Source organism: Hemitrygon akajei, chromosome 18 (assembly GCF_048418815.1).
Source record: "Hemitrygon akajei chromosome 18, sHemAka1.3, whole genome shotgun sequence".
Lineage (NCBI taxonomy): Eukaryota > Metazoa > Chordata > Chondrichthyes > Myliobatiformes > Dasyatidae > Hemitrygon > Hemitrygon akajei.
The window spans coordinates 32,147,213-32,170,396 of NC_133141.1; the positions used below are offsets into that span (position 1 = coordinate 32,147,213).

The following is a 23,184-nucleotide window of genomic DNA, read 5'->3' on the forward strand; positions in this document are numbered from 1 at the left end:
ATATGTACATCACAGTAAAACTAATTATATACCATTAACATAATGCAAATATAATGTGTGCAGGGTAACAAAAGCAGCATCGGGAGAATACCTGAACTAGCTGTTGGACAACAACATCTTCAGTCTCCACCTGCCATGCCTATTATCTGGTTCTCTCCTCTTTTGCTAGGATCTGGAGGTCTTGGTTGCGAGGGACAGGCATCTGAATGGTGCGCTGTCAGGCAACAGCATGGACCAGACAGTAACAAAACGGTAAGAATATGAGAAGAGGGAAGAAGAACTTTCCATTCTCCACCACCCAGAGATTCCCCACCCTCTAAGTGAAGGGATCTCTACACAAGCTGCTGGAGGAATTGAGTGGGTATTGGAATTGGTTTATTATTGTCACTTGTACTGAGATACAGTGAAAAGCTTGTCTTGCATACTGTTCACACAGATCAGATCATTACACAGTGCATCGAGCTAGAACAAGGTAAAATATTAACAGAATGCAGAATAAAGTGTAACAGTTACAGGGAAAGTGCAGAGCAGGCAATAGGTGCAAAGGCCACAGTCCATCTCATTGTACAAGAAGTCTGTTCAGTAGTTTAATGATAGCAGGGTAGAAGCTGCCCTAGAGCCCGATGGTATGCGCTTTCAGGCTTTTGTATCTTTTGCCTGATGGGAGAGGGGGGGAGAAGAGAGAATGTCTGGGGTGGGTGGGGTCTTTGATTTTGCTGTCTGATTTACTGAGACAGTGAGAAGTGTAGACAGAGTCCATGGAGGGGAGGTTGGTTTCTGTGATGTGCTGAGCTGTGTCCACAACTCTCCGCAGTTTCTACCGGTCACGGGTAGAGCGGCTGCTTCTGGATAGGATGTTTCCTGTGATGCATAGACAGAAATTTGTCATGGTTTATGGAATATACTAAATTTTCATAAGACCATAAGCGATAGGAGCAAAATTAGGTCATTTGGCCCATTGAGACTGCTCTGCCATTATATCATGGCTGATCCAGTTCCTTTTGAGCTCCAATCTCCTGCCTTCTCCCCATAACCCTTCATGCCCTGACTAATCACAAACCTATCAACCTCTACCTTAAATATCCCCTGTGACTTGGCACCATAGTCGCCTGAACCAACAAATTCCACAGATTCACCACTCTCTGGCTAAAGAAATTCCTCCTCATCTCCATTCTAAATCGACGTCCCTCTATTCTGAGGCTGAATCCTTTGGTCCTAGATTTCCCCACCATAGGAAGCAACTTCTCCACATCCACACTTCTGAGGTTTCAATGAGGTCACCCCTCATTCTTCTGAATTATAGTCAGTACAGGCCCAGATCAATCAAACACTCTTTATATGACAAGCCTTTCAATCCTGGAATCATTTTCATGAACCTCCTTTGATCCCTCTCCAATGTCAGCACATCCTTTCTTAGATAAGGGGTCCCAAACTGCTCACAGTACTCCAAATGAGGCCTCACCAGTGCTTTATAAAGTCTCAACATTACATCCTTGCTTTTATATTCCAGTCCTCTTGAAATGAATTGACTCAAACTGCATGAGGACTCTCAGGTCCCTTTCACAACAGATTTTTGAATTTTCTCTCCATTTAGAAAATAATATACACTATTACACCTTCTACCAAAGTACATGACCATACACATCCCATCACTGTATTCCATCTGCCACTTCTTTGCCCATTCTCCTAATCTGTCTAAATCCTTCTGTAGCCTCTCTGCTCCCTCAATACTACCTGCCCTCTACCTATCTTCATATCATCCACAAACCTGGCCACAAAGCCATTAATTCCATCATTGACATATAATGAAAAAAGAAGTGGTCCCCTGTGGAATACCACGAGTCACAGGCAGCCAATCAGAAAAAATTCCCTTTATTCCTACTCTGCCTCCTGACAATCAGTCAGTGCTCTATCCATGCAAGAATCTTTCCTGTAATACCATGGGCTCTTATCTTGTTAAGCAGATTCATGTGTGGCACCTTGTCAAAGGCCTTCTGAAAATCCAAGTACGTAACATCCACCAATTCTCCTTTGTCTATCCTGCTTGTTATTTCTTCAAATAATTCCAACAAACTTGTCAGGCAAGATTTTCCCTTAAGGAAACCATGCTGACTTCAGCCTATTTTATCATGTGCCTCCAAGTACCCCAAAACCTCATCCTTAACGATCGGCTCCAACATCTTCCCATCCACCGAGGTCAGACTAACTGGCCTGTAATTTCCTTTCTTTTGCCTCTCTCTCTTCCTGAAGAGTGAAGTAACATTTCCAATGTTCCATTCCTCTGGAACCATGCCAGAATGAATTGATTCTTGAAAGGTCTTTACTAATGCCTCCACAATCTCTGCAGCCACCTCTTTCAGAGCCTTGGGGTGTAGACCATCCGGTCCAGGTGACTTATCTACCTTCTGACCTTTCAGTTTCCCAAGCAACTTCTCCCCAGTAATGGCAACTTCACTCACTTTTACCCCCTGACACACTTGAACTTCCAGCATATTGCTAGTGTCTTCCACAGTGAAGACTGACACAAAATACTTATCAGTTTGACCGCCATCTCCTTGTCCTTCATTACTACCTCCCCAGCATCATTTTCTAGCAGTCTGATATCTACTCTTGCCTCCCTTTTACACTTTATGTATCTACAGAAACTTTTGGTGTCCTCCTTAATATTATTGGCCAACTTACCTTCGTATTCCATCTTTTCCTTCTTTATGACATTTTTAGTTTCTTTCTGTTGATTTTTAAAAGCTTCCCTATCCTCTAACTTCCCACTAATTTTTGTTCTATTATAAGCCCTCTATTTGCCTTTTATGTTGGGTTTGACTTCCCTTGTCAGCCACGGCTGCGTCATCCTTCCTTTAGGATACTTCTTCTTTGGGATGTATCTATCCTGCACCTTCCAAGTTGCTCCCAGAAACTCCAACCATTGCTGTTCTGCCATCATCCCTGCTAGTATCCCCTTCCAATCAATTCTGGCCGGCTCTTCTTTCATGCCTCTGTAATTCCCTTTACTCCACTGTAATGCTGATACATTTGACTTTGGCTTCTCTCCTTCTCAAATTGTAGGGAGAATTATGATCACTGGCTCTTAAGGATTCCTTTACCTTGAGTTTTTTAATCAATTCTGGTACATTACGCAGCACCCAATCCAGAATAGCTGACAAAGTAGAGGTGTTGGTGGCTTCTACATAGTCAGACCAGAGCAGGCTGTTGGTCATGTTCATTCCTAGGAGCTTGAAGCTCTCAATCGTCTCAACCTCAACACTGTTGATTAGACAGGAGAATGTGTGTCACTCCCCTCCCCCCCTCGATGTCAATGACTAGCTCTTTTGTTTTGCTGACATCGAGGAAAAGGTTATATGTCATGACACCATGTCACTAAGCTCTCTATCTCCTTCCTGTACTCTGACTCAGTGATATTTGAGATACAGCCCACTACTGTGGTATCATCTGCAAAGCTGTAGATGAGGTTAGAGGAGAATCTGGCCACTCAGTCATGGTTGTACAGGGGGTGGAGTAGGAGGTTGAGGACACAACCTTGTGGGGCATCAGTGTTCAGTATAATCAGGGTGGAGGTGTTGCTGCCAATCCTTACTGATTGCAGTTTGTCGGTCAGAAAATCAAGGATCCAGTTGCAGAGGGAGGCATTAACTCCAGGGTCTGGCGTTTGGATATGAGTTTGCTTGAAATTTTAGTATTGAAGGCAGAGTTGTTGTCAATAAACAATAATCTGCCATAGGTGTCTTGACTGTCCAGTTTCTCTGGAGATGAATGTAGGGCCAGGGAGATGGCATCTGCTGTAGACTTGTTTCAGTGATAGGTTGAGGTTGTCTAGGAGGCTGAAGTTAATATGTGCCATGACCAGCCTCTCGAAGGCGGTGGATGTTAGATCACTGGGCTCTAGGTCAGGCAGCATCGGTGGAGGAGAGATGAACAGTCGATATTGCGGATCAAGAGCCTTCACCCAGACTGAACAAGTCCCAGCCCATCTCTATTTTAAATGGTGCCCCTCCCAACAACCTCCTCAGCCTATAATTGTGCCCCTTGTCTGAGACCCCTCCACTGGTGAAAACACCTCAATTAATGTCAGTTGACGGGCCATGCCCTCTTCTCATGACTACCGTCAGGGAGGAGGTACAGAAGCCTGAAGGCCCACACTCAGTGAGTCAGAAACAGCTTCTTCCCCACCATCAGATTTCTGAATGGTCCATGAACCCATGAACACTACCTCGTTATTCCTCTTGCGCTATTTATTTATTTTGCAATTGATAGTTTTTAAAAAATGTTTTTGCACTGTACTGCTGCTGCAAAGACAAATTTCATGACATGCAGTATGTCAGTAATAATAAATCAGATTCTGATTCATTTCTGCAAGGTCACCCCTCAGTCTCCTACATTGCACAGAATAAAGTCCCACCTGTCCAACTTCTCCTCTTGAGTCCTGGCAACACCAATGCTCAGGATCACAAGAGGCTGTAGTCTCAGCCAGCTCCATCACAGGCACAAACCTCCCCACCATCGAGGATATCAGCAAGAAGTGGAGCCTCAAGAAGACGGCATCCATCATTCAGGACCCTCACCACTCTGGACATGCCCTCCTCTCATTACTACCGTCGCGGGGGAGATACAGGAGCCTGAAGTGTTACCAGATGCTCTCAATCACGCCAGCTTCCGAGATTTCAGCACTCTAGCTAGCTGGTGCAGCCTCTTTAAGGGCTTAGGACATTCCCATCAATTGATAATCATGTTTTACCGAGAATTGTTCTTGGATCATTCAGAAATCTGATGGTGGAGGGGAAGAAACTGTTCCTGAATCATTGAGTGTGGGTCTTCAGACTCCTGTATACCTACCTGATGATAGTAATGACAGCATGTGCTAGGTGGAGAGGGTCCTTAGTAGATGCTGCCTTCTTGAGGTCACTCTTCATTCTTCCCAACTCCTAAGGGTTACAGATGCAAGCCATCCAGCTTCACTTGGTGGGACAACTCTCTGATCCCAAGGATTATCTCATTGAATCTCCTTTAGACTGACTTCAACACCACATGATCTTTTTATTGGTCAAGGGGTCAGAACTTTGTACAGTATTCCAGGCATGGCTTCTTTGAATCCCTATACGACTGGAACACAACCTACAGATAATCTGTACAGAAAAAGGTTGGCTTTGTTTGTCACATTAACATTGAAACATCAAAACATACAATGAAATGTGTCAGTGCGTCAATGATCGACACAGTCCGAGAACTGTGCTAGGGGTAGCCCACAAGTGTTGCCATGCTTCCAGTGCCACCATATCATACACACAGCTCACTAAACCTTACTAACCGAAATGTCTATTTTTTGGAATGCGGGAGGTGACCAGAGCACCCACAGGAAACCCATGTAGTCACGGGGAGAACATAGAAAATCCTTACAGGCAGCAGTGGGAATTGAACCTGGGTTGCGGGTGCTGTAAAATATTATGCTAACTGCTATACTACCATCAAACCCTTCACAATAAATGCCATTGAGAAGGAACTTCTTGTTAGGGTTCCTCCTCCCTCCCTCCATCTTGCTCCATCTGCCTACTCCTGCCTCTTGTCTCCCAACTCCACCATTCCCCTCCCTGCCTGAAACTGACCCCACAGGTGGACAAGGTGGTAAGGAAGGCATACAGCACGCTTTCCTTCATTAATCAAAACTCTGAATTCACAAGTCGGCAAGTTATGTTGCAGCTTTATAAAACATAGGTCAGGGTGCATCTGGAGTTCTGCTCACCCCATTACAGGAAGGATGTGGGGCCTTTGAAGAGGTTCACCAGGATGCTGCCTGGATTATAAGGAGATGATGAACAAACTTGGGTTCTCTTCTCTGGAGACCTGGAATTGGAATTGGTTTATTCCTGTCACACGTACTGAGATACAATGAAAAGCTTGTCTTGCACACTGTTCACACAGATCAGATCATTACACAATGTGTTGAGGTAGAACAAGGCAAAATAATAACAGAATGCAGAATAGAGTGTCACAGTTACAGAGAAAGTGCAGGGCAGGCAGACAATAAGGTGCAAGATCATAACCAGGTAGATCGTAAAGTTAAGAGCCCACCTTATCGTGAACTTTGAGCATCCATGGTATAGATCAGGACTGAGGGCTTCACCCCATTCTCAGCCCCTCGAGATTCTGGGACATCCCTGAAAGGATGTGGCATGAGAGCACAGCGGTTAGCATAACACAATTACAGTCATGGGAGAACATAGAAGCTCCTTTCAGACAGCGGCAGAATCGAACCAGGTTGCTGTAATTGTGTTATGCTAACCACTGTGCTCTCATCCCTTTCAGGGATGTCCCAGAATCTCGAGGGGCTGAGAATGGGGTGAAGCCGGTGAAGCCCTCAAAGTTCACGATTCCTCCTGTAACTATATCACTGGTGCTTGTTAAATTGGTTTTGTTATTATCTCCTGTACTGCAGTACAGGGAAAAATGTTGCTTCAGAACATAAACCCTACAGCACAGGCCCTTCAGTCTGTGATGTTGTGCTGTCCTTTTAACCTGCTCCATGATCAATCCCTCCCAGTTTGCCTTCCATTTTCCTTTCATCCATGTACCTATCTGAGAGTCCCTTAAATGTCCTTAATAAATCTGTCTCTAACACCACCCCTGGCAGGGCATTTCACATACCCACAACTCTCTGTGTGTAAAATACCTACCTCTGACATCCTCCCCCCTATATTTTCTCCAGTCATCTTAAAATTATGCCCCTGGTATCAGCCATTGCCACCCTGGGAAAAAGGTCTCTGGCTGTCCACTCGATCTATGCCTCCTGTCGTCGTACACACCTCTATCAAGTCTCCTCTCATCCTCCTTTGCTCTAAAAGGTTTTGTGTACTATGCATACAGATCATTGTGAGGTAGTAAAAAAGAAGAGAGTGCAAAATATAGGATGTACCACACACATACGGAGCTTGAACCTCTTTCTTTGCCTCCACAGGTCATCGGAGATGATTCTGAACACTCCACAGATGAAGGTAAATAAGATCTAACTCCTGGGTTTGTCCCCTTGACCAAGGAGGGAGGTTCACTGTCTCTGATCCTGGGAATGTGTGGTGGGATGGTGTGGAGGGATCTTCACTTTATGACTGACCGAGGCTAACAGGGTTCTCCTGCCACTCGTTTCCATCTCAGCACCTGTAGCCTATTTACACCCAGCTCTCATCCACAGTCCTTGTTCACCCATTGAATCAGCCATGAGTTGTTCCATCTTGTTGCCTATGGTGGTTAGTATCTGTTCAGTCTTGTTTTGTGGCCCCTCATAGTTTGTTATTTTTGCAGTCTATTATTAAAGTTATCACTCATCACTGAATCACTTTGGCCGAGCCTCAACTTTTCCTGATCTCGGGAGTGTGTGATGAGACAGTATGGAAAGTATTATTCACATAACCAATGTTTCTGTCTCTTCTGACTTCCCCACAGTTGAGGGACAGCTTAAACTGGTTGAAGAACCTCCGAAACTCAACAGATACCCAGTGTTTGAGAGCAGATACCAAAAGTGAGTCAGTCTACCACAATATTTCCTCCCTTCATGGAAATCCGTCGAGAACAACAATGACATCTGTGACGCCTCTGATGAGCGGAAAGCCCAAACTGAGAAGCACAGATGCACCCACAGTTCGGGCACGTTATGGCCATTGAAGGGTCGGGTTGTCTCTTGTGGTCCTGGTGCTATTGCTCTTCAAACATGCTGGCGTTACAGTCTTTGGCCAAGGCCTCCCAACCATTCACAGGGATGATAGCACAGACAGCTGGTAGCATTTCCCCAGGGTCAATATGCCCAGTACTAATGGGCATTCATTTAAGGTGAAAGGGGGTGGGGGTAAATTCGAAGGAGGTGTGCTGGGCAAGCTTTTTTGACACTGCTAGAATAATCTGTTCAGTTTTGATTATCCTGCTATAGGGAAGATTCCACGAAGCTAGAGAAAGCTAGATTAAGGAGGAGATCTTGATGAAGAGTCTCGGCCTGAAACGTCGACTGTTTATTCCCTTCCATAGATGTTGCCTGACCTGCTGAGTTCCTCCAGCATTGTGTGTGTGTTGCACAAGACTTCCAGCATCTGCAGAATCTCTTGTGTCTGTGTTGACGAGGGTGTGGCCAGGATTTGAGGCACTGAGTTATGGGGAGAAGTTGGACAGGTTGTGAATTTTTCCTTGGGGAGTGTTGGAGATTGGGGGGGGGGGGGTGACCTTATAGAGGTGTATAAAATCATGAGGGGCATAGACAGGGTGAACACACACAGTCTGTTTCCCAGTGCAGGATAATCCAGAACTAGAGGGCACAGGTTTATTGAGAGAGGGGAGATAATTAATGGGAACCTGAAGGGCAACTTCTTCACCCAGAGGGTGGTCCATGTACGGAACGAGCTGCCAGAAGAAGTGGTTGAGGCTGGTACATTTAAACGACATATGGATAGGAAAGGTTTAAAAGGATATAGGTCAAATGTTGGTAGATGGGACTGGCTCCAATGGGAGTGGTTGGGTGTTTGTCTTGGACTGATTGCTCATCTCTCCTCGCAGTCCTGCATCACGTGTACCGTCCCGACCACTCACAGATCCGCCTGCTCCTGCCAGTGGCGTCATCTGTAAGAGACCTCCTCTCCATCCTGGCAGGACAGGAGGAGGAAGGCAGCTCAGCAGGGGAACGTGTCCTTGTCAAGCTCAGGTCCACTGGGGGTAAGTACTGGCAGTTGATTATTGTAATTTGCCTCCTTAGAACTGAAATTGGAATTGGTTTATTATTGCCACATTTGCTGAGATACAGTGAAAAACCTGTCTTGCATACTGTTCATACAGGTCAGATTATAAAGCAATAACAATGCAAAATAAAGTGTCACAGCTGCAGACAAAGTGCAGTGCAGGTAGACAACGAGGCAGCTTGTAAGGTCTTCAGCTGTTGTATCAGGTTTTTGTATCTTTTGCCCAATGGACAGATGAAAAGGAGAAGATGTGGGTGGGTCTTTGATGATGTTGGCTGCTTTACCGAGGCAGTGAGAAGTGTAGACAGAGTCCATGGAGGAATTGGAACTGGTTTTGTATACTGAGATACTGTGAAAAGCTTCTCTTGGATTCTGTTCAGATCATTACAGAATGCATTGAAGTAGTACATTTGACAGCTTTGTGGCCAAATTTGCAGATGGTACAAAGATAGGTGGAGGGGTAGGTAGTGTTGAGAAAGCAGTGAGTCCACAGAAGGACTTGGACAGATTTGGAGAATGGGCAAAAAGGTGACAAGATAATATACTTCGGTGGGAACAAAGGTGTCGACTATTTCCTAAAGGGAGAGTGAATTCAAAAATCAGAGATGCAAAGGGACTTGAAAGCGCAGGATTACCTAAAGCTTAACTTGCAGGTTAAGTCAGTGGCAAGGAAGGCAAATGGAATGTTAGCATTCATTTCAAGAGGACTAGAATATAAAAGCAAGGATGTAATGCTGAGGCTTTATAAGGCACTGGTCAGGCCGTACTTGGAGTATTATGAGCAGTTTTGGTCCCATATTTAAGAAAAAATGTGCTGCCATTGCAGAGGGTCAAGAGGTGGTTCACGAGAATAACCTCAGGATTGAAGGGGTTAACATATGAGGAACGTTTGGTGGCTCTGGGCCTGTACTCACTGAAGTTTAGAAGAATGAGGGGGGGAATCTCACTGAAATCTATCCAATATTGAAAGGCTGAGATAGAGTGCATGTGGAGAGGATGTTTTCTCTCATGGGGAAGTATAGGACCAGCGGGTACAGCCTCAGAATGGAGGGATGTCCGTTTAGAACAGAGATGAGGAGGAATTTCTTTAGCCAGAGGGTGGTGAATCTGTGGAATTCATTGCCACAGACAACTGTGGTGGCCTAGTCATTGGGTATGTTTAAAGCAGAAGTTGATAGGTTCTTGATTAGTAAAGGTGTCTAAGTTTATGAGGAGGAAGCAGGTGAATGGGGTTGAGAGAGAAGAAAATAAATTAGCCATGATGGAATTGTGGAGCAGACCCAATGGGCTAAATGACCGAATTCTGCTCCTATGTCTTATGATTTTATAGTACAAGAGAATTGGAATTGGTTTAGTTTTATCTCACGTACGGAGATACAGTTAAAAGCTTTTCTTGTATACTGTTCTTACAGGTCAGATCATTACACTGAGGTTGAATACGATAAAGCAATCGCAGAATAAAGTGTCACAGTTACAGAGAAAGTGCAGGCAGACAGTAAGTTGCCAGATCATATCGAGGTAGATTGTGAGGTCTAAAGGGGGGGGATATAAAGTAAACTGGTAAATTGGTGTATCATTGTGACATGTACAGTGAGAAACTTTTTCTGCTTGCCATCCGCACAGATCAGATCATCACACGGTGCATTGAGGTAGAACAAGGTAAAGCAATAACAGAATGCAGAATAAAGTGTCACAGTTACAGGGAAAGTGCAGAGCAGGCAGACAATAAGGTGTGAGGGTCACAACAAGGTAGATTGTGAGGTCAAGAGTCCATCTTATAGTATTAGAGAATTATTTAATAGTCTGATAACAGTGGGATAGAAGCTGTCCTTGACCCATGCTTTCAGGCTTTTGTATCTTCTGCTGATGGGAGAGGGGAGGGTGAGCTCTCTGATTCACCGAGGCAGTGGGAAGTGTAAAAGGAGTGTCTCGCTTCCACAGATCAGATGGAGATGAGTGTGGATGAAAGATCTGTCTACACCTCACTGCAGGTGAACGATCGCCTATACTACGGCAGCCGGGAACAGCTGAAGGCACTGGTGAGTATCTCCTACAAACCCTCAGACTCCTGACCTCACAATCTACCCTGGTATAGAGTCATAGAAACATACAGCACAGAAACAGGCCCTTTGGCCCATTGAGTCTGTGCTGAACCATTTAAACTGCCACTCCCATTGCCCTGCACCAGGACCATAGCCCTCCTTACCTCTACCTTCCAGGTACCTATCCGAACTTCTCTTAAATATTGAAATCAAGCTTGTATGCACCACTTGCATTGGCAGCTCATTCCACACTCTCACCACCCTCTGAGTGAAGAAGTTTCCCCTCATGTTCCCCTTGAACTTTTCACCTTTCACCTTTAACCCGTGACCTCTCATTGTAGTCCCACCCAACTTCTGTGGAAAAAGCCTGCTTGCATTTACTCTGTCTATACCCCTCATAATTTTGTATGCCTCTATCAAATCTCCCCTCAGTCCTCTACATTCCAAGGAATAAATTTCTAACCGATTCAATCTTTCCTTATAACTCAGGTCCTCCAGTCCTGGCAAAATCCTTGTAAATTTTCTCTGCACTCTTTCAATCTTATTTACATTTTTTCTGTAGGTAGGTGACCAAAACTGCACACAGTACTCCAAATTAGGCCTCACCAATGTCTTATACAACTTCAACATAACATCCCATCCCCTATACTCAATACATTGATTTATGAAGGTCAATGTGCCAAAAGCTTTCTTTACAACCCAATCTGCCTGTGACACCACTTTCAATGAATTATGGACCTGTATTCCCAGATCCCTTTGTTCTACCGCACAACTCGGTGCCCAACCATGTTAGACCTTTTGCACCCTCTCTGAAGCTTTCACATCCTTTTTATAATGAGGTGACTGGAACGGAACACAATACTCCAAATGTGTTCTAACCAGGGATTTAAGCAGCTGCAGCATTACCTTGTGGCTCTTGAACTCAATCCCCCGACTAATGAAGGTAAACACACTACACACCTTCTTAACCATCCTGTCAACTTGTGTGGCTACTTTGAGGGACATCGAAACCAAGATTCCCAAATGTCCTCAAAACTGTTAAGAATCCTGTCATTAACCCTACGCTCTGCCTTCACGTTCGACTTTTCAAAGTGAATCACTTCACACTTTTCCGATTGAAGGTAGAACACAAAATAGTAAACACAGAACACTTCAGTACAGGAACAGGCCTTGCAGTCCACAATGATTTGATGAACTAAGTAAAATAGCAATTAAATGCCTAACTAAACTAATCCCTTCTGTCTATATATTCCTCCATTTCCTGTGCCTATGAATTGAATTGACTTTATTTCTTACATCCTGCACATACGTGAGGAGTGAAAATCTTTACGTTACGTCTCCGTCTGAATGTGCAATGTGAAAATTATAGCAATTTGTAATAAATAGTATATACAATAAGATATACAACCGAACAGTTAATATAGCTTAGAAATACTATTGTGTCAGCGTGATTTAATCAGTCTGATGGCCTGGTGGAAGAAACTGTCCTGGCTTTTATGCTGCGGTACCATTTCCCGGATTGTGTGCAGTTCTGGTCACCTACCTACAGGAAAGATATTAATCATTTGAAAGAGTACAAAGAAAATTTACAAGGATGTTGCTGGGACTTGAGGACATGAGTTGTAAGGAAAAGTTGAATAGGTCAGGACTTTGTTTCCTGGAGTTCAGGCAAATAAAAGGAGATTTGATAGAGGCCTTTGAAATTCTGAGGGGTATAGATAGGGTGAATACAAGCAGGCTTTTTCTTCTGAAGTTGGGTGAACTAGAAATCATAGATTTAGGCTGAAAGGTGAAATGTTTAAGGGGAACACGAGGGAGAATTTCTTCATTCAGAGGGTGATGGGAGTGTGGAACACGCTGCCAGCCGAAGTGGTGGATGTGGGTTTAATTTCAACATTGAAGGGAAGTTTGGATAGGTACGTGGATAGGAAGGGTATAGAAGGCTATGATGTGGGTGCAGGCAGATGGAACTAAGCAGAAGACCAGACTGTCATGGTCTAGATGGACCAAAGGGCTTGTTTCTGTGCTTGTAGTACTCTATAAATCTATCTAAAAGCCTCTTAAACGATTCCATCATATTTGACTCCATTCACTACCCTTGGCAGCACATTCCAGGCACAGACAGACAGACAGACATACTTTATTGATCCCGAGGGAAATTGGGTTTCATTACAGTCGCACCAACCAAGAATAGTGTAGAGATATAGCAATATAAAATCATAAATAATTAAATAATGATAATAATAATAAGTAAATTATGACAAGTGGAAATAAGTCCAGGACCAGCCTATTGGCTCGAGGTGTCTGACCCTCCGAGGGAGGAGTTGTAAAGTTTGATGGCCACAGGCAGGAATGACTTCCTATGACGCTCAGTGTTGCATCTCGGTGGAATGAGTCTCTGGCTGAATGTACTCCTGTGCCTAACCAGTACATTATGGAGTGGATGGGAGACATTGTCCAAGATGGCATACAACTTGGACAGCATCCTCTTTTCTGACACCACTGTCAGAGAGTCCAGTTCCACCCCCACAACATCACTGGCCTTCTGAATGAGTTTGTTGATTCTGTTGGTGTCTGCTACCCTCAGCCTGCTGCCCCAGCACACAACAGCAAACATGATAGCACTGGCCACCACAGCCTCGTAGAACATCCTCAGCATCGTCTGGCAGATGTTAAAGAACCTCAGTCCTGTCAGGAAGTAGAGACGGCTCTGACCCTTCTTGTAGACAGCCTCAGTGTTCTTTGACCAGTCTACTTTATTGTCAATTCGTATCCCCAGGTATTTGTAATCCTCCACCATGTCCACACTGACCCTTTGGATGGAAACAGGGGTCACCGGTGCCTTAGCCCTCCTCAGGTCCACCACCAGCTCCTTAGTCTTTTCCACATTAAGCTGCAGATGATTCTGCTCACACCATGTGACAAAGTTTCCCACCGTAGCCCTGTACTCAGCCTCATCTCCCCTGCTGATGCATCCAACTATGGCAGAGTCATCAGAAAACTTCTGAAGATGGCAAGACTCTGTGCAGTAGTTGAAGTCCGAGGTGTAGATGGTGAAGAGAAAGGGAGACAGGACAGTCCCCTGTGGAGCCCCAGTGCTGCTGACCACTCTGTCTGACACACAGTGTTGCAAGCGCACGTACTGTGGTCTGCCAGTCAGGTAATCAATAATCCATGACACCAGGGAAGCATCCACCTGCATCACTGTCAGCTTCTCACCCAGCAGAGCAGGGTGGACGGTGTTGAACACCCTGGAGAAGTCAAAAAACATGACCCTCACAGTGCTCGCCGGCTTGTCCAGGTGGGCGTAGAAACGGTTTAGCAGGTTGACCATGGCATCCTCAACTCCTAGTCGGGGCTGATAGGCGAACTGGAGGGGGTCTAAGTGTGGTCTAACCATAGGCCAGAGCTGCTCTAGAACAAGTCTCTCCAGGGTCTTCATGATGTGGGAGGTCAATGCCACTGGTCTAGTCATTGGAGCCACTGGGGCTCGTCTTTGGTACAGGAACGAGGCAGGACATCTTCCTCTGGAGACTCAGGCTCAGGTTGAAGACATGGTGAAGTATTCCACATAGCTGGGGGGCACAGGCTTTGAGCACCCTGGAGCTGACACCATCCGGGCCCGCAGCCTTGCTTGGGTGGAGACGTTTCAGCTGTGAAGCCCACTGTGGTGGTTTCAGATGGGGGAGGGGTGTAGGCATGAGAGCAGGGTGGGCGGCTGTGAGGAGGGGTAGGAGGGGAGAGTGGAGTATGTGTTGGTTGGGGGCCGACAACAGATGAATCATGTGGGGGATGGGCAGGGGCCATAGTGTCAAATCTGTTGAAGAACAGGTTAAGTTCATTGGCCCTGTCCACACTGCCTTCAGCTCCTCTGTTGCTGGTTTGCCGGAACCCAGTGATGGTCCTCATCCCACTCCAGACCTCTCTCATGTTGTTCTGCTGGAGTTTCCACTCAAGCTTCCTCCTATACCTGTCTTTAGCCTCCCTGATCTTGGCTCACTAGCCTCTTAAAGCAACTTCTCCTGCACATCTCCTTTGAACTTCGCCCTCTCATCTGAAATGCATATCCTCTGGTATTAGACTTTTCCACCCTGGGGGAAAAGATCCTGTCTGTCTACTCTATCTATGCCTCTCATAATCTTATAAGCATCTCTCAGATCTCCCCTCAGCATCCGCCACTCCAGAGAAAACAACCCAAGTTTGTCCAGCCTCTCCTCGTAGCTCGTGCCCTCTAATCCAGGCAACATCCTGGTGAACTTCCTCTGCTCCCTCTCCAAAGCCCCCACACCCTTCCTGTGATGGGGTGAGCAGAAATGTACTCAGTACTCCAAGTGCAGCTTAACCAGACTCTGGTTGGTAGGCGGTAGTGTTGCTGAGTGGATCTTGTATTTCTCCCCAGGTACCTGCCAAGGAACAACAGATCCCAGCGCGTGACACCTCTTCCCCATTGGACTCCCTGGGGTCCCGGGAGCTGGCCGTGCAGCTGACTGAGGTCGACTGGGATCTCTTCCTCTGCATCCACGAGGTAACACCATGGCTGGTGGGGGGGGGGGGGTGGAGCAACGGGGGCAGGTTGGGGGTGAGGGAACCCCAAGGGAGGGGTGGTAAGGAGGGAGCGTTGATAAGGAGGGGGCACTGTGGGAGGAGTGGTGAGGAAAGGGTGCTGTGGAAGTGACAGTGAGGAGGAGGGGGGTCAGTGAGGGAGGAGCAGTGAGGAGGGAGCTCACCCCAACACACTCCCACGCACTGTGCACTGATGTTCAAGTTTCTGGTTCCCTTTAGCCAGGCAAAGAATACGAGGTGACTCTGTCCCATTCCAAGCAATGTCTCATGCTCCTCTCATTTGTAGAGCTGTCAAAGATGGAGATTTATTACTATTCTTGGTAACAACCACCATCCCTATTGACCTTATTTGGAAGAAGAATGTGGAGGTGCTGAAGAGCATGGAATGTAAGACATAGGAACAGAATTAGGCCATTCAGCCCATCGAGTCTGCTTTGCCATTCCATCAAGGCTGATTTATTATCCTTCTCAACCCCATTCTCCCCGTAAACTTTGACAACCTTACTAATCAAGAACCTATCAACCTCTGCTTCAAATATACTCAATGACGACCTCCACAGCTGTCCAGGGCTATGAATTCCACAAATTCACCACCCTCTGGCTAAATAAATTCCTTTTCATCTCTGTTTCTATGATGAAACTGTGCCCTCTGGTCCTAGACTCCCCCACTATCCACATTCCCTCTATCTTGGATTTTCAATATTCAACAGATTTCAATGAGATCCCCTTCTCGTTCTTCTAAACTTAAGCAAGTACAGACCCAGAGCCTGCAAATGCTCCTCAAACATTAACCCTTTCTATTGTGGGATCATTCTTGTGAATCTCCCCCGGACCCTCTCCAATGCCAACACATCGTTTTTTAAATAAAGGGCCTAAAACTGCTCACACTGCCCCAAATATAGTCTGACCGGTGTCTTATAAAGCCTCAGCATCACACCCTTGCTCTTATAGATAGATAGATAGATACTTTATTCATCCCCATGGGGAAATTCAACTTTTTTTCCAATGTCCCATACACTTGTTGTAGCAAAACTAATTACATACAATACTTAACTCAGTAAAAAAATATGATATGCATCTAAATCACTATCTCAAAAAGCATTAATAATAGCTTTTAAAAAGTTCTTAAGTCCTGGCGGTAGAATTGTAAAGCCTAATGGCATTGGGGAGTATTGACCTCTTCATCCTGTCTGAGGAGCATTGCATCGATAGTAACCTGTCGCTGAAACTGCTTCTCTGTCTCTGGATGGTGCTATGTAGAGGATGTTCAGAGTTATCCATAATTGACCGTAGCCTACTCAGCGCCCTTCGCTCAGCTACCAATGTTAAACTCTCCAGTACTTTGCCCACGACAGAGCCCGCCTTCCTTACCAGCTTATTAAGACGTGAGGTGTCCCTCTTCTTAATGCTTCCTCCCCAACACGCCACCACAAAGAAGAGGGCGCTCTCCACCACTGACCTATAGAACATCTTATATTCTAGTCCTCTCAAAATGAATGCTAACAATAGCAACTACACACTCTCCAGCATCCTGACACTCACGAATTTCTGGCATACTGCTAGTGTCTTCCACAGTGAAGACTGACACAAAATACTTATTTAGTTCAGCAGCCATCTCCTTGTTCCCCATTACTACCTCTCCAGCATTGTTTTCCAGCAGTCCGTTATCCACTTTCTTTTATTCTTTATATATCTGAAATAAACTTTTGGTATCCTCTTTGATATTATTAGCTAGCTTACCTTCATATTTCATCTTTTCTCTCTGTCTGGCTTTTTTAGTTTCCTTATTTTGGATTTTAAAAGCTTCCCATTCCTCTATCTTCCCACTTATTTTTGCTATAAGACCATAATCTATAGGAGTAGAATTCGTCCCATTGAGTCTGCTCCGCCATTTCATCATGGCTGATCCATTTTCCTTCTCAGTCCCAATCTCCTGTCTTCTCCCCTTAATCCTTCATGCCCTGACTCCTCAAGAATCTATCAGCCTCTGCCTTAAATATACCCAACGACTCAGCTTCCACAGCTGCCTGTGGCAACGAATTCCACAGATTTTACCAGACTCTGGTTAAAGAAACTCCTCCTCATCTCTGTTCTAAAAAGATGCCCCTCTAATCTGTTCAGAGACAGTTTCCTCTCGTCTTATAGATCATAGAAACATAGAAATCTACAGCACATTACAGGCCCTTCAGCCCACAATGTAACCTACTCTAGAAACTGCCTAGAATTTCCCTAGCACATAGCCCTTTGTTTTTCTAAGCTGCATGTACCTATGTAAGAGGCTCTTAAAGACCCTGTTGTATCGGCTTCCACCACTGTTGCTGGCAGTACATTCCACACACTCACCACTCTCTGTGTGGAAAAACTTACCCCTGACACCACCCCCCCCCCCCCGTACCTATTTCCAAGCACCTTAAGACTATGGCCCCTCATGTTAGCTCTTTCAGCCCTGGGAAAAAGCCTCTGACTATCCACACGATCAATGCCTCTCATCATCTTATACACCTCTATCAGGTCACCTCTCATCCTCCATCACTCCAAGGAGAAAAGGCCGAGTTCACTCAACTTACCCTCATAAGTCATGCTCTCCAATCCAGGCAATATCCTTGTAAATTTCCTCTGCACTCTCTCTATAGTATCCAACATCCTTCCTGCAATGAGGTGACCAGAACTGAACATGTTACTCCAAGTGGGGTCTAACGTAGACTCTCCCACCATAGGAAACATCCTCTCCATATCCACTCTATCGAGGCCTTTCAATATTTGATAGGTTTCAATGAGATCACCCCTCATTCTTCTGAGTTCCAGTGAGTAGAGGCCCAGAACCATCAAACGCTCCTCATATAAGGCTTTTAATCTCAGAATTATTTTTATGAACCTCCTTTGAACCCTCTCCAATGTCAACACCTCCTTTCTTAGATAAGGGGCCTAAAACAGCTAACAGTACTTCATATAAAGCCTCAGCATTACATCCTTGCTTTTATATTCTCATCCTCTTGAAATTAATGCTAACATTGCATTTGCCTTCCTCACCACTGACTTAACCTGCAAGCTAACCTTTAGGGAATCCTGCAGGAGGATTCCCAAGTCCTTTTGCACCACAGGTTTTTGTATTTTCTCTCCTTTCATTCCTCCTACCAAAGCGCATGACTAGACACTTCGGGACACCGTATTCCAAATACCACTCCTTTACCCATTCTCCTAATCTGTTAAAGTCCTTCTGTAGCCTCTCTACTTCCTCAAAACTACCTGCCCCCCCACCTACGCACTGGCCCACTCATACAATGGCTGCTCCTCTTACATCTCGCTTCTTTTTATTGGCCTCTGCCAAGTGCCTAAAATATTGTGATGATTGCAGCCCACCAAAAGGTTCCAAAAGGTCCAGAGCTATTTTAAACCTTGCGCAGCCTCACCAACGAACAACCTCTCGCGATAATTGCAGCCTGCCAAAAAGCTCCAAAAGGCTTTTTTTTTGTTGGAGGAGAATCATAGAAACATAAAAACATAGAAAACCTACAGCACAATACAGGCCCTTCGGTCCATAAGGTTGTGCCGAACAAGTTCCTATCCTGGAAATTACCTAGGCTTACCCATAGCCCTCTATTTTTCTAAGCTCCATGTACCTATCCAAAAGTCTCTTAAAAGACCCTATCGAATCAGTAGGAACCAGAGGAACCTGAGGTACAGGTACACAGTTCCCTGAAAGTGTTGCCTCTGGTAGACAAGCTGGTGAAGAAGGTGTTCACCATGTTGGCCTTCATCAGTCAGAACACAGAGTACAGGAGTCAGGAGGTTACATTGACGTTGGTGAGGCTGCACTGGGAGAATCACATTTAGTTCTGGTCACCCTGTTGTGGGACAGATGCCATCAAACTGGAAAGAGTGTGGAGGGGTTTTGTGAATATGTTGACAGGTCTAAGGGACTGAGTTATGGAGAGAGGTTGGACGGATTGGGAGATTATTCCTTGGAGCAGAGGAGACTGAGGAGTATAAAATCATGAGGGACATGGATAGGGTAAATGTGCACAGTCCTTATCCTAGGGTTGAGGACTCGAGAACTAGAGGGCACAGGTTTAAGGTGAGAGGAAAGAGGTTTAATAGGAACCTGGGGCCAATATCTTTACCCAGAGGGCGGTCTCTAGGATGAGCTGCTAGAGGAAGTGGTTGAGGCAGGTACGTTAACAAACATTTAAAAGAAACCAGACAGGAACATGGATAGGGAAGATTTAGAAGGATGTGGGCCAAACACTGTCAAATGGGACTGGCTGAGATGGGAATCCCAGTCAGCATGGACTAGTTGGGCCAAAGGGACTGTTCCCCTGTTGTGTGACTCTGTGATGGAGGAGAACTTGGACATATCAATCAATAGGCTTCAAGTTTACTGTCATAAGTAGATATAGAATACTACTGCACAGCACAGGCCCTTCGGCCCACAATGTTGTGCCGACCATTTGACCTACTTTAAGATCAATCTAACCCTTCAGTCCCACATTGTCCTCCATTTTTCTTTCGTCCATGTGCCTAAGAGTCTCTTAAATGCCTTGCTCTAATCTATCTTCCCATACCATCACCCTTGGCAGTGCATTTCATTCTATGTAAAAAGACCTATCTCTGACATCCCCCCCTATACTTTTCTCCAAACACCTTAAAATTATACCCTCTTGTACTAGCCATTTCCACTCTGGGGGAAAAAAAGTCTTTAACTGTCCAATTTATCCAGGCCTCTCTTATCATCTTGCACACTTCTATCAAGTGACTTTTCACTCCTTTGCTCCAAACTAGCTCTCTCAAACTTTCCTCATAAGATTTACTCTCTAACCCAGAGAGCATCCTTGGTAAATCTCCTTTGCACCTTCTCTAAAGCTTCCACATCCGTCCAAAAATGAAATGACCAGAACCAACACAAGATCCCAAGTGTGGTCTAACCAGGGTTTTATAGAGCCATACCAACTCAATCCCCCAATGAATGAAGGTCAACAAACTATATGCCTTCTTTACCACCCTGTCCACGTATGCAGCAACTTTGTGGAACACAAGATCCCTCTGTTCCTCCACACTGCTAAGAATCCTAAATATACCTGGGTACGACTGTCAAAAAGATCAGATGAACCTGGTGGTATGAGACTTCAGGTTTCTGTACCACCTGCCTGCTGCAGCTGGTGATTTTCCGATCCATCTGAGATTCCTTGGAAGTCAAAATGGAGTATAAAACTTCTGGCCTATGGCCATTTATTGAGTGTTACAAAACCAAAGAACAAAACAAAGGACAAAAAGGTAGAATAAATAAGTTGTGATTGTCTTACAGAAAAACTAGCTCAGGTGACAGAGATAACAACACTCCAGTGATAACAACTAAGCTATAAAATAGCTGGATTCAAGACTCCGAAACCAGATCTCATCAGACAATGAGCTCAATGACAATGAACTGTGGGGAGGGTTGTGACCATGATGGAGCTGGCTATAACCCTCTGCAACCTCTGCGATACCTGGGCTGGGCAGGGTTGGAATGGAGAGCCAGTAGGATACAGAGAACATGGCTGGGCATCTGAAACAATGACTTGACTTGACTCCCACAACAGGTGGAGCTCATTGTTTATGGCCTCGGCTTAAAGCCAGAGCCTGGGACCACAGTTTCCAACCTACAGAGATACCTTGGGAGGTTCAACCAGATCCAGTTCTGGACGGTCAGTGAGCTGTGCCTCTGCAGTGACGTCGGGAGGAGAGCAGCCCTTCTAAAGAAGCTCATCAAGGTGGCAGCAAGGTAGTTCAGTGCATTTTGTATCCAACCCTGGGAGTGTGTGATGGGACAGTGTGGAGGGAGATTCACTCTGTGTCTGACCCTGGGAGTGTGTGATGGGACAGTGTGGAGGGAGATTCACTCTGTGTCTGACCCTGGGAGTGTGTGATGAAATGGTGTGGAGGGAGATTCATTCTGTGCCTGACCCTGGGAGTGTGTGTTGGGACAGTGTGGAGGGAGATTCACTCTGTGTCTGACCCTGGGAGTGTGTGATGGTGTGGTGTGGAGGGAGATTCACTCTGTGTCTGACCCCGGGAGTGTGTGATGGGATGGTGTGGAGGGAGCTTCACTCTGTGTCTGACCACGGGAGTGTGTGATGGGAGGGTGTGGAGGGAGATTCACTCTGTGTCTGACCACGGGAGTGTGTGATGGGACGGTGTGGAGGTGAGATTCACTCTGTGTCTGACCCTGGGAGTGTGTGATGGGACGGTGTGGAGGGAGATTCACTCTGTGTCTGACCCTGGGAGTGTGTGATGGGACGGTGTGGAGGGAGATTCACTCTGTGTCTGACCCTGGGAGTGTGTGATGGGACGGTGTGGAGGGAGATTCACTCTGTGTCTGACCCTGGGAGTGTGTGATGGGACGGTGTGGAGGGAGATTCACTCTGTGTCTGACCCTGGGAGTGTGTGATGGGACGGTGTGGAGGGAGATTCACTCTGTGTCTGACCCTGGGAGTGTGTGATGGGACGGTGTGGAGGGAGATTCACTCTGTGTCTGACCCTGGGAGTGTGTGATGGGACGGTGTGGAGGGAGATTCACTCTGTGTCTGACCCTGGGAGTGTGTGATGGGACGGTGTGGAGGGAGATTCACTCTGTGTCTGACCCTGGGATTGTGTGATGGGACGGTGTGGAGGGAGATTCACTCTGTGTCTGACCCCTGGGAGTGTGTGATGGGACGGTGTGGAGGGAGATTCACTCTGTGTCTGACCCCTGGGAGTGTGTGATGGGACGGTGTGGAGGGAGATTCACTCTGTGTCTGACCCTGGGAGTGTGTGATGGTGTGGTCTGGAGGGAGATTCACTCTGTGTCTGACCCCGGGAGTGTGTGATGGGATGGTGTGGAGGGAGCTTCACTCTGTGTCTGACCACGGGAGTGTGTGATGGGACGGTGTGGAGGGAGATTCACTCTGTGTCTGACCCTGGGAGTGTGTGATGGGACGGTGTGGAGGGAGATTCACTCTGTGTCTGACCCTGGGAGTGTGTGATGGGACGGTGTGGAGGGAGATTCACTCTGTGTCTGACCCTGGGAGTGTGTGATGGGACGGTGTGGAGGGAGATTCATTCTGTGCCTGACCCTGGGAGTGTGTGTTGGGACAGTGTGGAGGGAGATTCACTCTGTGTCTGACCCTGGGAGTGTGTGATGGTGTGGTGTGGAGGGAGATTCACTCTGTGTCTGACCCCGGGAGTGTGTGATGGGATGGTGTGGAGGGAGCTTCACTCTGTGTCTGACCACGGGAGTGTGTGATGGGACGGTGTGGAGGGAGATTCACTCTGTGTCTGACCACGGGAGTGTGTGATGGGACGGTGTGGAGGGAGATTCACTCTGTGTCTGACCCTGGGAGTGTGTGATGGGACGGTGTGGAGGGAGATTCATTCTGTGTCTGACCCCGGGAGTGTGTGATGGGACGGTGTGGGGGGAGATTCACTCTGTGTCTGACCCCGGGAGTGTGTGATGGGACGGTGTGGAGGGAGATTCACTCTGTGTCTGACCCCGGGAGAGTGTGATGGGACGGTGTGGAGGGAGATTCACTCTGTGTCTGACCCTGGGAGTGTGTGATGGGACGGTGTGGAGGGAGATTCACTCTGTGTCTGACCCTGGGAGTGTGTGATGGGACGGTGTGGAGGGAGATTCATTCTGTGTCTGACCCCGGGAGTGTGTGATGGGACGGTGTGGAGGGAGATTCACTCTGTGTCTGACCCCGGGAGTGTGTGATGGGACGGTGTGGAGGGAGATTCACTCTGTGTCTGACCCTGGGAGTGTGTGATTGGACGGTGTGGAGGGAGCTTCACTCTGTGTCTGACCACGGGAGTGTGTGATGGGACGGTGTGGAGGGAGATTCACT

The 23,184-nt window shown here is 46.4% G+C and overlaps 1 protein-coding gene across 3 annotated transcripts in view; it reads left to right on the plus strand.

The window, feature by feature from the left end:
• LOC140741264 (rap guanine nucleotide exchange factor 3-like) overlaps positions 1-23,184 on the plus strand; it is an 89,060-nt gene that overhangs the window by 37,465 nt on the left and 28,411 nt on the right. For all 3 annotated transcript variants that reach the window (XM_073071256.1, XM_073071255.1, XM_073071257.1), the window contains exons 14-20: positions 170-252; positions 6,965-7,001; positions 7,447-7,522; positions 8,545-8,700; positions 10,665-10,762; positions 15,165-15,290; positions 20,905-21,086. In XM_073071256.1, coding sequence (XP_072927357.1) covers positions 170-252; positions 6,965-7,001; positions 7,447-7,522; positions 8,545-8,700; positions 10,665-10,762; positions 15,165-15,290; positions 20,905-21,086 — 758 coding nt within the window. The remainder of the gene's footprint in view (positions 1-169; positions 253-6,964; positions 7,002-7,446; positions 7,523-8,544; positions 8,701-10,664; positions 10,763-15,164; positions 15,291-20,904; positions 21,087-23,184) is intronic.